Source organism: Nyctereutes procyonoides, unplaced genomic scaffold (assembly GCF_905146905.1).
Source record: "Nyctereutes procyonoides isolate TBG_1078 unplaced genomic scaffold, NYPRO_anot_genome, whole genome shotgun sequence".
Taxonomy (NCBI): domain Eukaryota; kingdom Metazoa; phylum Chordata; class Mammalia; order Carnivora; family Canidae; genus Nyctereutes; species Nyctereutes procyonoides.
In genome coordinates this window covers 17,382,811-17,397,367 of record NW_026575037.1, presented here as the reverse complement: position 1 = coordinate 17,397,367, position 14,557 = coordinate 17,382,811, and the positions used below count along the sequence as shown (strand labels likewise).

At 40.8% G+C, this 14,557-nt stretch overlaps 1 protein-coding gene across 3 annotated transcripts in view; it reads left to right on the top strand.

Annotated features, from left to right (window-relative positions):
- Positions 1-13,533, top strand: part of TRAF5 (TNF receptor associated factor 5) — a 49,265-nt gene extending 35,732 nt beyond the window's left edge. For all 3 annotated transcript variants that reach the window (XM_055319130.1, XM_055319132.1, XM_055319131.1), the window contains exons 5-11: positions 22-186; positions 825-902; positions 1,224-1,298; positions 4,062-4,154; positions 8,398-8,538; positions 9,946-10,114; positions 11,105-13,533. In XM_055319130.1, coding sequence (XP_055175105.1) covers positions 22-186; positions 825-902; positions 1,224-1,298; positions 4,062-4,154; positions 8,398-8,538; positions 9,946-10,114; positions 11,105-11,682 — 1,299 coding nt within the window. In that variant the 3' untranslated portion in view covers positions 11,683-13,533. The remainder of the gene's footprint in view (positions 1-21; positions 187-824; positions 903-1,223; positions 1,299-4,061; positions 4,155-8,397; positions 8,539-9,945; positions 10,115-11,104) is intronic.
- The last annotated feature ends 1,024 nt before the right edge of the window (positions 13,534-14,557 follow it).

Genomic DNA, 14,557 nt, shown 5'->3' with positions numbered 1-14,557 from the left:
GCCTGTTTTCTTCCGTTGCAGGACCACCTCCAGCACTGCCCCTTTCAAGCTGTGCAGTGTTCTAACGAGGACTGTCAGGAGCCAGTCCTGCGGAAAGATTTGAAAGAACATGTGAGCACATCTTGCCAGTTCCGGGAGGAAAGATGCCTTTATTGCAAAAAAGATGTGGTGGTAATCCATCTACAGGTAAAAAAAAAAAAAAAAAAAAAAGAGAGAGAGATTGAGAGAATGAGAGGCGAATCATCTTAATGGGGCTAAATTCTACCCAAGTGGTCACGGGGATCAGGCCATGACTGATTTTATTTTGCCCAGAAATAGGTCTAAAGAATTATCTGAGAGTTCTGTCAAAAGCTGATCTTCTCGTTGGTAGGGCTCTACTCGTTTACCATTGGCAAAAGCATTGTTTGAGGGCCCAATGAGTGTGAGTGTGCAAGGAGCGATGCTAGGTGCTGGGTCACAAGGGGGTGACGATCCTGTGTCCTCAGGGTGCTATGATCTAACTGGAGTGGGAGGATGTAGGCCGAAAAAGAGACTACGGGGTACCTTTTGCGTGTACCGAAGGAGCCATACTGATAACTCCCAGAGTCGGCTCTCTGTGAGTCCTGGGCCCTCTGACCTTCTTTTGGAATGATTGGAAAATTGACTTGAATCGATGTGAAGAAAGCAGCCATCTTTTGTCCTTGGAACTAGGCTGTCCCTTCCTGTAGAGGGCAAGCCACATAACATAGATCCCCAGAGACGTAGACGTGAACCCTCTGAGGCCATAGAAGGGAGCCTTTGGAGGCAGGGTTTGGCTCTGTTTCATCATACTTTCTCTGTCTCAGAATCATGAGGAAAACTTGTGTCCTGAGTACCCGGTACCTTGTCCTAACAAGTGTTCGCAGATTATTCCAAGAACTGAGGTAACTGTAAATGATTCTCTTAGTAGATTTTATGTAAGATAAAGTTTCAGTAACCACGGTGGTGTGTGTTTGATAAACTCCCACAGGCTGAGGCCCAAGGTTTGAATAACACCCACGATAACCACGTCTCTGCATCCCCTCCCCTCTTCCCTGAGAATTCTCCGTTTTTACGTAGCTCTTCCTCCGCCAGGCCTCAGCATGGCTTTTCCCTGTCTGCTCCCACCCTTTGTCTCCAAGCCCTCCTGGGTTCCCTGCATGCTGCAGGTCCATCAGGCAACTGGAGAGAATTGGTGATGAATTTTTGTCTTTTTTGTTTCGTAGGTGGATGAACATCTCACAGTGTGTCCCGAGGCTGAACAAGACTGTCCTTTTAAGCACTATGGCTGTACTGTCAAGGTAGGGAATGCCTTTTGTTTCTACCTCCACGTTCGACTGTATAATTCATTCAGCAGGTTTATTTTACTCTTTGAGTCCATTCTTCACGATGCAGAAGAACATTCACTTTGGGGAACTTTAAGACTGGCAATGTTATCGGTCAGGGTTCTCCAGAGACGCAGAATCAATAGGAGATCTATACCTACATGTAGATAGATAGACATTTATTTTAAGAAATTAGCTTTCGTGATGGAGGGGGCTGGCGAATCGGATTCTTTGCAGGGCAGGCCAGCAGGCTGGAGCTCCTAGGTTATAATCCTGGGGAAAAGTGCTTCTTCTTTAGGAAACCTTCTTTGCTCTTGAGGCCTTTAGCTGGTTGAATGAGGCTCTACGGCATTATGTAGGGAGTAACCTGCTTTCCTCAGTCAACTCATTGTAAATGTTAATCACATCTACAAAATACCTTCAGAGCAACATCTAGATTTGTTTTGACTAAACACCTGGGTGGGTGCCTAGCCCAGCCGAGCTGACATACAATTAACCATCATGGTGGTTTTTATAATTCAGATTCCACTGCCTCTATCAGATTTTGAGACTTTCCGGAGTTACTCTTCTGATGATTATAAATCTTGGTTTTATGATGCCCTGGTCTATCACCAAGTATTGTGAAACAGAATTGATTTGAAATCATGTTTTAAGGTGTATTTTACCTTTAAAAATATTATTCAATAAATTGTATAAAATAAATTTAAAAGAAAAGGAAAGAAAGTTTGATTCCTACCTCATTTTAACAGATTCCAGATGGATCAAAGTTTTAGGCATTAAGATGTATCATGCACTGTGTTATTTCACACTTTATGTACATCTAAAATTACTTCAAATAAGTTTTTTTTTAAAATCATAAAAATACTAGAAGAAAGAGTGGGTTTTTTTTTTATTCTTGAAAGGTCTTTCTTAGATAACTAACACAAAACCAGAGCTATGATTTTGATGTTTAACCACAAATATTTGAAACTTTTATATGATTTCTAAAAATACCATAAATAAAGTCAAATGGCAAACCACAAACTGGAGGTAATTATCTCCAACATATGACAAGATAAAAAGGGTATTTTCCTTAATATACAAAGAATGTAAATTGCTTATCCAACTCAAGAGAAAAATAGGCAAAGAAATATATGAGTAGTCCAGAAAAAATTCAGTTGGCTAAAAGATGTAAAAAAAAGACACTCCATCTAACTCCTAAATAAGCGTAAATTATAACAAGAAATGTAACTTTCACCATCAATTTGACTAGATTAAAACAATTTATAATATCAATTTTTTTTTTTTTTTTGCAGGCAGTTTGGTCATATCTATAAAAAGTGAGGGGTGCTTGGCTGGCCCAGTCAGGGTTGTGTAGCTCAAGCTCCATGTTTGGCATATTGCTTACTGAAAAAAATTAAATTAAATAAAAATGTCTTTATTTTCAAAAAATTCTTTCATAAGTATTCAATGATTATATACATATACAAGTACAGTCAAAGATGTTTATTATTTTACACATATACAAATAAACTCAAAGATGTTTATATAGCGAAAGAAAACAAAAAACTAAAAGCCTGTAAGCCCATCACTAAAGTGCTGACTATATAATTGTATATATTTATATTTTGGAATATCATACATCTGATAAAAAGAATAAGAATATTTTTCAAAATTGAATATGGTTATTATCTCAGTGTGTGTATATATATGTGTATATATTAATATATATTAAAATTGTGTATATATATTAAAATTAAAAATGTGTATATATATATTAAAATGTTTATATATTATATATTAAAATAATAAATTAAATGTGTATATATATTAAAAATGTGTATATATATATCTTCATTAAAATTAAAATTAAAATGTGTATTATTAAATACACATTTATTAAAATTGTGTATATATATTAAAAATGTGTATTAAAATTAAAATGTGTATATATATACACATTAAAATGTGTATATATATTATTATATTAAATATAATGTGTATATATATATATTAAATGTGTATTAAAATGTGTATATATATATATATATCTTCATTGATTCTGGTGAGACTAGGGAATTAGGGGTGGTGATGGAGAAAAGGGGAAGCATATATTTCTCTTATTTTAAAAACATATTTGAAAAAATAATTTATATTGTGAGAAGCCTTTTTAAAAAGTCAGTGAAGAGTACATAGTATTTCAGTATCAAACCAGTGATCATCTTGGCTGCAAAATGGATAGTATCTATTTTTTCAGTGCACAATATTTTAATTACTAGAGAAGGTAGTTACCCTTTATTCTTGCAAACATATTCTTTGATTTTGAGGGCAACAAATATGCATCGGCTGGAATTACCATCAGGTTGTATACCTTTGGCCTGTGATAGAAGGCAGCATGGAGATGTGTGCTCAGTAGGAGAGAGAACTAACCTAGGCTTGACATTCATCTGAAGCTAATCCACCGAGGAGATAGATTTTATGTGGGAATAGCTGAGAGATGATAACTGCACTTACCCCACAGTCCTAGATTCCCAGCACACAGAAAGAAATCTGTGTTGAGAATTTTGACAGTGGCCCGATTCTCTGTTACTGTAAGTTTAAAATTGTCTTGTGGACTGGAAGGGCTATTTTTCCTGCAACCCACCTTTAGACGAGTAAGCAGAGTTGTTACAGTTCTGCGTTAGCAGAACATCTCACCACCACCCTTATTTTTGGAGCCTTTCAAAAAAAACCTGACTTGCTTTCGTCTTCATATTGAAGGATAAACGGGGGAGCCTGCAGGAGCATGAACATTCAGCATTACGGGACCACATGCTTCTGGTTTTAGAGAAGAACTTACAATTAGAAGAACAGGTAAATATTCATGGTTTCCAATGTAAAGGGAGGCAGCACAATTGCTGGGATTGGTAATTGTTGGTAGTTTTATATTCTCTTCTGTTTCAGTACAAGTCGAGTGGAGGTAGATGTTTTTCTACTAAGCAGCCAGGCAGATTCATAGGATTATAGAACATTAGAACCAGAAGGTGTCTTTGAGATTTTTGGGTCCAGCCCTCTCCTTCCACAGATGAAGTTGACTAAGCTCAAAGAAATGTTGATGTTTGTAAGTGGCAGGATTTAATCTCAAACACATGTCCCCTGATTCTCAGCCCAGTGCTCCCCACGAAATACCACACTGCCTCTCTGCAGCCTAGGCACACACCTTCTGGTTAATATTTGGCACCTGGCAGGTGATAAGTAGGTGTTCGATGTTTTTTTATTTATTTATTTTTTTTAATTTTTTATTTTATTTATGATAGTCACAGAGAGAGAGAGAGGCAGAGACACAGGCAGAGGGAGAAGCAGGCTCCATGCACCGGGAGCCCGATATGGGATTCGATCCCGGGTCTCCAGGATCGCGCCCTGGGCCAAAGGCAGGCGCCAAACCGCTGCGCCACCCAGGGATCCCGTGTTCGATGTTTTTGAATTAGACTAATGTTACTCTGAAACAATAGTTGACTACCTGTTCTAGGCACTGTGGATTTTACATATTTTGTAGTAAGTCTTAGCTCCTGCCTGTGAGAAACTTTGCAGCCTGATAAAGGCATACAAATGTATTTATTTCACTGAGTTGTGATTATCAAGTGAATCAAATTGTGTGTACAAGTGCCTGCCATAATCCCTGGAATATTCATAATGGACCTCAATAAATGCTGATTCTGTTGAGTAATTATTATGAAAGTTAATTATTTTGTTAGAACATCTCAGAGGATCAGACTTCTCAAGCGCATGTCAGGAAGAGAGGGAGCTGAATGCGATTATTGCCAATTATTTTATGACATCTGATTCCATATTAAAGGAGATGTGTGAGTTCCAAGGGCAGACCCTGAAGAAAATTGGGAAGACCAATTAAACTGTAACGTTGGTAGAGGGCACACTGCCTGGTAATGATTCCCAAGTTCTTTCTGTACCACTCACCTCACCCATCCATCCATTTGTTCATTCACAAACACCTGCTGTATGTTAGATACGAGGTTCGTTGCTAGGGGCTCTGAGTGGAGGAAGACACAACTTCTGCCCTTGAAGATCTCACGAAAATGCAAATAGAGAAGTTACTGTGCTATAGAACATGCTGTGGCTCAGTCTGGGGCGCAGAGGCAGTGGGTGTTGGGAAAGGTTCTCCAAGGGAGCACATTCGAGCTTTGCATTGAAGGAAGAGAAGATGTGTCAGCTTAAATGTGGAAGGAGGACGTTGCAGAAGAGGAAAACTTGTGCCAAGACAGGGAGGTATGAGGAAGGCCGATGGTTCAAGGAACAGGGGCTTGGGGATGGTGGGGCTCCTGAGTGTGACAGGGGAGTGCTGGAGACTGCTATGCTCGATCCACATTGCAGTGGCCCTCCATGTAAGCTAAGGAGTTGCAGATACTATACATTCAATTATTTTATTCATTCATATTCTCCCTTGTTTCAGAAAGTATTTAAGAGCCAAAGTTTGAATTACTGTTTGTCAGTAAAAGGGAGCTCATGGAGGTTTTGAAATAGGAAAACACAAGTTTCCCCCCCACTAGGGGAAAGTAGAGCAACCCTATGAAACTTTTCAGAAGCCAAAGTGGTGTAAAGCAAAGGAGCAGTTACCATTTCATAAAGGTGAAACTCCTCTTTGATTTCTTTTGGTTAGTGAAAACAGGTCCCAACGAAGGTCTATCATAAATGCAAGGTGGCATAAGGTGAACTTTTGGACACTAGGGGTGGGCAAGGACCAGTACGTGGCCAACTAATTGTTTGGCTTTAAAAAGTAAGACAGCTGCAAGGCACCTGGGTGGCTCAGTCAGTTAAGCATCTGACTGGCTCAAGTCAGGATCCCAGGGTCCTGGGATCGAGCCCCACGTTGGGCTCTCTGCTCAGTGGGGAGTCTGCTTCTCCTTCTCCTTCTGTCCCTCCCCCATTTCTCAAATAAATAAATGCAATCTTTAAAAAAAAAGATAAGACAGCTGGTGGCAGCATGGAAGATGGATAGAGGGAGAGAAGAGCATGAGGATGGGGGAACCAGGCAGAAGAAGGATGTTGTACTTAACTAGACAAGGTGGCAGGAGGGCCTTGCAATTGATGAGTGAGGGCTCCAGATCCAGAATGCCTGGTTTCGAGACCTGGCTCTACACTCTCCGTATGGGTTTGGACAAGCTACTTAACCTCTCTCTTCCCAGTTTCCTCATTCATAAAATGAGGTTGTGGTGAGGGTTACGTGAGCTAATATACTTAAGCTGTTAGCTGGAGCCAACATACTAAGCAGCTGAGTATTAGGTGAAGTAGGCAAGGTACTGGGGGCTGGTGGTGCGGGAGGTGATGGTGAAGCTCAGCCAAGGCCGTGTCTGTGGGGATGGAGAGGGCATCGAGAGACACTCAGAGGTCGGGATGCAAGCTACAAGTCTAGAAGGCAGAGAACATGGTAGTTATGACCTGAGCTGGGCACTGCCGGAACAGGAGCAGGGGAGGGGGGAGGGTGGGGAGAGGAGACACGGAGGTTTGCTTTCCATCAAGGAGATGGGTCTGCCCTGTAGGGGGAAGTCAGCTCTCTCAGGGTCTAAATGGAAGTTTCTGGGCCCAGAGATCACATGGTTGTTGCAGGCATTTGTATATTCATTTATATGACATGTATCAAATGCCCTTTGGGTGCCAGACACTGTGCTGGGCTTTGGGGATGCAGAAATAAGTGAGATGTGGCCTCAAAAAGTTAGTAGAGGAAAAAGACCCAAACAACCCCACAAAAGCTTTAGGAATAATGAGGGTAAGTTAAACACTCAAGTGGGGTCAAGAGGGTCTTGGAACTTGAGAGACGACCTAGGTAGGTAGTACCGGTGAGGAAATATTTCTGAGAGAAAGTACCCTTGAGTGGACACTGGAAAAGCAGCGGTTTCTCAATAGAGGAGGAAGTATCTCAGAGAGCAGGTCCCAGGGGACAAGAGAAGTGTGGTCTTGCTGGGCAGGGCACACGTGGGATGTCAGTGGCCAGGAGGCTGAAAAGGTAGCCAGGGGAAGATCATGTAGGGCCCAGTGGGGTTTGTAAAAAGGAGTCCACTAAGGATGGTTAAGTAAGGGGGGAGGTGACAAGACCAGATTTGTGTCTTCATATTACTCTGGGTACAGCATGGAGGATGAATTAGGGGCAAACAAGACAAAGAGCATCATTCATTCATACAGTCATCCAACAAATATTTATCAAACACCTGCTGATGCCAGGCACCAGACCAGTTCCTGGGGTTACAGTGGCCTGTGGGACCCGTATCCCAGGTCCCATAGAGCTTCAGTTCTAGTGGGAGTGCGAGGGATGGTGTAGGACCAGTAGGGAAGCTGTTGTCACAGTCCAGGTGAGACGTAATGAAGGCTAAAACAAAGTGTTGAAATGAAATGAGATGAAATGAAAAGTGGATATGAGTTTTTTTGTTGTATATTAGAATTTAAAGTTGGTAAGTATGGATCATAAGAGAAGAGCCATCTAGGCTCACATTAGGGTTTCTGGTTATTTCCTTCAAACACGTTACAGATTCTAAGAGCATAACATGTTTTGCCTGCCACTTGCTAAGCTAACTGTACGCTGGGCAGGTTACTTAAACTGTCTGCCTCCTTATCTGTAAAATGGGCTGATAGTCATACCCATCTCATAGGATTCTTTGAGGATTAAAAGAGCTAATGAATACAAGGGTATGACACATTCAGCAAATTTCAGCTATTACTATCGATAGTGTGCAGATAGCATCTGTTGTGGTGCGCTGATCAGTACTCTGTGGTTACTAAGTGCATGCTGAATGAATGAAGAGAACCAGTTCAGTGAATTTAGTCAAGTGATGTCCACTACCATTAGATGAACCATCATAAGGCAGGTTAAGTATAGAAAAGGCTGATGAGAAATCTGTGGCTCTGGTTTTTGTTTTGTTTTGTTTTCGGAAACCCCTGCAAATATTATATAGGAACCCACTGGTAAATATTATATAGGAACCCACTGGTAAATGTATATGTGTGTATATATTTTTCTGGAAACACCACATTTTCCTAGACCTATATTTAAATTATTTTAACGTGTATATATGCATTTAAATGATCTCATTCACATTCCTGTTACTAGATTTCTGATTTATATAAGAGCCTAGAGCAGAAAGAAAGTAAAATCCAGCAGCTAGCAGAAACTGTAAAGAAATTCGAAAAGGAGTTCAAGCAGTTTGCACAGCTGTTTGGCAAAAATGGAAGCTTCCTCTCAAACATCCAGGTGAGAAATGGCGTCTCTACTCATAGCCAAGATTTAGCCTTCAACTGGCAGCCAGGGTTTTTCTTACAACTTGTTAAGTGGAGATAATTTCAAATGTAAACAAAAGCTTAAAGAACAAGATAGTGCTTTAAAATACCTATATGCATTCTCCACCCAGATTCACTCATTGTCAGTATTTTGTCCCGTCTCTCTCTCTCTGTCTCTGTTGCTGTATGTACGTGGGTGTTCTTTCTGAACCATTTGAGAGTAAGCTGTATACATTAGGGCCCTTTACCCCTACACACTTTGATATGTGTTTCATAAGAATGAAGATCTTCTTTTACCGAACCCCAACATTTAACGATCAGTACATTTAACATTGATCTAATACTTTTACATGATTTATGGCAATTAGGGTTGTAATTAATGTTGGATCAATATTAGTCCCTTGATGTCGGATTCATTGAGAGTACCCATAGTTCTGCATTTTGCCGTCAACAAAGTGAAACTATTAATTCCCTGAAGCAGATGCTTTAAACAACACTAAAATATAGCAAAAGTTACTTTGCAAATCATGAATGTTAAACAACCATAAACACATTTCTAATGAATGTCTTTATTGTGATTATAAAATTTATTGTGAAAAAAAGTAAAATAAAAATAAAAAAATAAAATTTATTGTGAAAAAGATTTTAAGACATGTGGCATGGGTAGTATTTTTGAAATGTAGACTCTCCCAGAAAAATGGAGGCCATATAATTTCCATACTTTGTTAGCACGCTGCGTGTGTGTGTCTGTGTGTGTGTAGACAAAAAAAGAAATCCATCATATGTTACTATCTCAATTCTGATCTTTTCCTAACACAGAAACTCGTCAGAGGTACTGAGTGGCAAGGATGGAGGAGAAATATAGGTCTGGTTTTATTTAATCTCTTCCATCTAAGGAGAGCAATCAAAATTTAGGCCTTGCCTCAGGGCACTTCTGTACCACCTGTAGTGCTCAGGCCGGAACGGGTGGGTCCACTTCCAGCTCATTCTGTGCTTTCTAGCAGAGCAGGAGTGGATCAGGAGAGTAGCCTCTGAGAAGGAAGTTATAAGGCAAGAGGAGAGACAACAGGAGAATAGAGATATAAAGATAGGTATGAGGATAGAGAACCAAATGGAGAGAAGTTGAGGGAGGAGTAAAAGTCAAATGAAGAGAAATTCAAAGATTTGGAACAGGAGCTGGGATTGGGAGGAGGAGGAGGATATTTGGTGGCTCATCTCTCTCTCATCCTCACTGAATTTTCTCTTCCGGATCGTGCATTTTTTCATTTCATTAATTGACTAATTAAATGTGCAATGTTTGAGTTGAAAAAATTTACTCTCGGTGAATTACTAAGATAGTAACAATTGTTTTTTGAAACTATGATCCATGTCATACTAAAAGGTTCTTGCCAATCACATTGACAAGTCGGCTTGGCTAGAAGCTCAAGTGCGCCAGTTATTACAAATGGCTAACCAGCAACAAAATAAATTTGATCTGAGGCCTCTGGTGGAAGCGATTGATACAGTGAAACAGAAAATTACTCTGCTAGAAACCAATGATCAAAGACTAGGTATGTCTCATATTTTGCTTCTCTTTTGGTGACTCTGCTGTCTGCATGTTTATGGAACAAGCAAAACACCTGGCCAAAAAGAGTAGCAGCCGTCCAGGATAAACAGTGGTTGAATCTGGTATTTGTGAATCAGAACAGCATGAGATTCTGGCCACTTGGGGGAAAAGTGATGGAGGGCAATGAGCGGGGCCTGGAACAGGCAAGGTGTGGTAATGGGCCAAGAAATTCCAGAAACAGGGAGTGGTGGTTTTTAAGGAGAGTGGAAAATAATGAGAAAGCTAAGAGAGAGATATGGTGGAAATACCGTTTTAAGTAGAGGAAAAATAGAAAAAGGTTTGGCTGTTTAAAGCTTTCCAGATATTAAATAATGGGGCTCACCATGCTAATGCACACTAGTTAAATGCTTTGTGTCTTCACTTCGGGGAGCTTCAGTTCAAGAGTTCATTTGGGTTTTCTTGTTACTACTCTTTTTTTTTTTTTTAAGATTTTATTTGTTTATCTTTGAGCACATGTGGGCAGGAGAGCATGAGCAGGGGGAGAAGCAGACTCCCCGCTGAACAGGATGCAGGGCTTCATCCCAGGATGAGCCACCCAGGGGCCACATTTTGGTGCTACTCTTGCCAAGACTTGAGATTCATTGAGTTAATAATACAAATGGTCGGTTGCCTGGGTGGCTCAGTCAGTTAAGCGTCTGCCTTCAACACAGGTCATGATTCCAAGGTCCTGGGATCTAACCTCAAATCCGGCTTCCTGCTCAGTGGAGAGCCTGCTTCTCCCCCTGCCACTCCCCCTGCTTGTGCTCACTCATGCTGTCTCAAATAAATAAATAATATCTTTAAAAAAACAATATAAATGGTCCATTGGTGGACAATGAATTCAGCTCATCTTTAGGATGTCAGAATTTTATTGGTTTTCTTCAGATAACAAAATTCCACTCTGGGCAAATTCAAAAGACAACTTTAAGGCCTATGGAATCTTTTCTCTTTGCAGTTGTTTTGGAAGGGGAGACTAATAAACACGATGCCCACATTAATATTCATAAAGCACAACTGAATAAAAATGAAGAGCGCTTTAAGCTCCTGGAAGGTGCTTGCTATAACGGAAAGCTCATCTGGAAGGTGACAGACTATAAGATGAAGAAGAGGGAGGCCCTGGACGGGCACACAGTGTCCATCTTCAGCCAGCCCTTCTACACCAGCCGCTGCGGCTACCGGCTCTGTGCCAGAGCGTACCTGAACGGGGATGGGTCCGGGAAAGGGACACACCTGTCGCTCTACTTTGTTGTGATGCGAGGGGAGTTTGACTCACTGTTGCAGTGGCCGTTCAGGCAGAGGGTGACCCTGATGCTTCTGGACCAGAGTGGCAAAAAGAACCACATTATGGAGACCTTCAAGGCCGACCCCAGCAGCAGTAGCTTTAAAAGACCTGATGGAGAGATGAATATTGCGTCTGGCTGCCCCCGCTTCGTGGCTCATTCCACTTTGGAGAATGCCAAGAACACCTACATTAAAGATGACACCGTGTTCCTAAAAGTGGCTGTGGATTTAACTGACCTGGAGGACCTCTAGTCCCTGTTTCTGGCTTGTTGGGCCCAGAACCGTGGACGAAGACACCTGTGATGTCAGACATCCTATGGCCTGATGACTTTGAACTCAGTATACATTGGTATTTGGCTGTTTGCCCCCCCCCTCCCTCCCCCAGTGTTTGAAGTCAGTTTCAAGCTTCTCAAGTGCTATCTTCTTTTTATATTTTACTCGGTCCCAGTTTGAAACTTAAGACACTTAGACTAGCCTCTCATTATTTATATTTTTATATCTCTTAAAAGATGTTAAGTTTCTGGAAAGCAAGGTCTGGGGCCTATCTTTTTTACTGGTGCTTGGCATAGTGTCTCAGGGTAGGCACTGTGTGAAATGTTCTGGAGGACACAGAGGAAGAATTGAAAATGCTTCAGCAGCATTATATTACTTGGCCTGCTGATTCTAGACCTAACCATAAGCCTGCAAAAGCCATCTTTCACGGTAGGCTGTCCCGATTAAATAGTTGGATCATGTACTTTCAAAGACAGTGTGTCCAGTTTGGACCAGACTTTATTTGGTCAGATACTAAATTTGTGGAAATTACTGTACCTCTAAATATTTTCAGTAAACATCACCAGTAGTCAGCAAGTACAGTTTTGCAAGGCTGCATTAGAACTGGTGAATGTAGGGAGATTTTCCTTCTCCCCGTTGAAGTAAACAGAAAGTACTGCATAGTGTGTGTGTGTGTGTGTGTGTGTGTGTGTGTGTGTGTGTGTGTGTAGAGAGAGAGAGTATATATATGTGTGTGTGTATATATGTAGAGAGCTATAGCCATCCAACTAAAGTTCATATTTTATTAGGCTCAACCATGTGAAAAGACTATTTTCATACATCAGAAAAGGTCAACTATTAACAGTTTCATAAGGTTCAATTTGGTAAGTTTAAAGGTATTTTGGTAATAATAGTAAGTTAATGTGAGGATGGGCAGGAGTTAGCATATGATGGAGAAAATGTCATAAATGGGTAAGAGAAATTTAAAACCTAGGGAAAACACCATTATTATTCCTATGGTATCAGAAGTATTCCCCTCCCAAACTGATTGCTGAAAGCAGGATCTCCCATTCTTTTTTGAGAGAACTTTTGAATTCACAAACTGGTATGAAAATGGGCATTTATATAAGCTTGTGACTTTTCTTATTGAAGTTGTACTTTGTGAAGAACAGAAGTGACTGTATTCTTATGCATCTATCTATGTGGATCTCTATATGAGGATGTATATCTAAAGTCAAAAGGAGTCCTAATGGCTGTTGATAAATCTGAGCTTATAAAAAAATATAGCCAGTTTTCCTGAGCCCTCCCTCACTGTTGTGCACCTGAGTGTTCACTCACACTTGAGCTGGTTCCCTCAAGTGTAAGGGCAAAGTGCCATGGACTGAGGACCACTTAAAGCAGCTCATTCAGGTGATGACCATGTACCTTACAACTTTTGAACACTTTAATTTGATGGAAGAAACATTTTTATACCAGTGGCTTCTGGCATAATCGGAACTTTCTGAATCTCTTCTGTGAAAATTTTCAAGGGCCAAAGGCTCGTATTGCAGAAATCACCCCAAAGGCTTAAATTCAAAGAAGTAAGCTTCCAGTGGAAACACACTAAAGAAACATACCGTAGCTGCTGGTGAATCCAACTAATGGTCAATAGGTTCCCCTCACACAGCCAGAGTTGGTGGTTCCTCATGTTTGTTTTCATTGTTTTTAATCCAGCTCAACCCGTTGGGAGTAGAAGATCATATTGTTGTAACTAGTTTGAAGCAGTTGGTATGGTAAATATTCTTAAATGAATTTATCAAAATACTGGTTTTCTGTTCTAACCAACTTCTCTACATAAAAAGCTTAACTCACGGCATGGTTTGCTTACTAGCTCAGCATCCCTTCATCATTGATAGTGATCTCGGAACAAGGTATTCCAGAGTAAAAAGCACTCCTTTCTCAAAAATAAGAGCTGTGATTTTTGCTTTAAAGAAGTACATCCGTGAAACTGTTCTTCCTCTTTCATGATCTGAGCATTTTTATTCTATATCAGAAATATTTAAAGATTTTATTTTTTAAGTAATCTCTACATCCAACATGGGGCTCGAACTCACAACCCCAAGATCAAGAGTCATGTGCTTTACTGACTGAGCCAGCCAGGTACCCCTATGTCAGAAATATTTACGTTTAATCTCTATTTTGGTCTGATTTCAATTCCTAATGAAAAGAAGAATACACAGTAGGCATAGAAGGGAAGTTAAGCACCTTGAGAAAGGTACATACAGGATTAAGATAGGATGGAGAGGTGGGGTACATATCAATGCATATTAACAGATCTAAATTCTGACCCCTGCTGCCCAAGTTTGATTCTTCAGAGAAACAAGAGATAGTCCCAGCCAGTTTCAAGTCACAGCACCAGTCTGGAATGCAAGTAAATAGAGCAGAGAACAACAAACCCTTCAAGTGGTCCCTTACACAATCAGTCCACACTTTTCCCTTAGAAAGTGGTTGGAGAAATGGGTCTTCACTGTACATAAGAATTCTGGCCCAGAGACAAAGCTTTGATGGACACACAGCAGGGGACCCAAGTGGTGAAATCACCTGAGAACAGCACATTTTAGGGAAGGAGGAAAAAGGGGCCGGCAAAGCATGTAGAGAAGGAATGGTCAGAGGTAGGAGAAGGACCATGGGAAGGCATGGGCAGGGCCCAATGCCACCCTGACAACAGTCCCTCCCAGTGCACCTCACAGCCAACTCTTAAACTCACCATCTCCTCCGTGCTGCTCCCTCCTCGGGGGCATCTCTGCATCCCTGCCCCTGGCCTTTGCTTGTGGCTGCAGCTTCAGATATCCAAGTATCTGCTGTGCTTCTCATCTGTGAAGTCCCAAAAGTACTT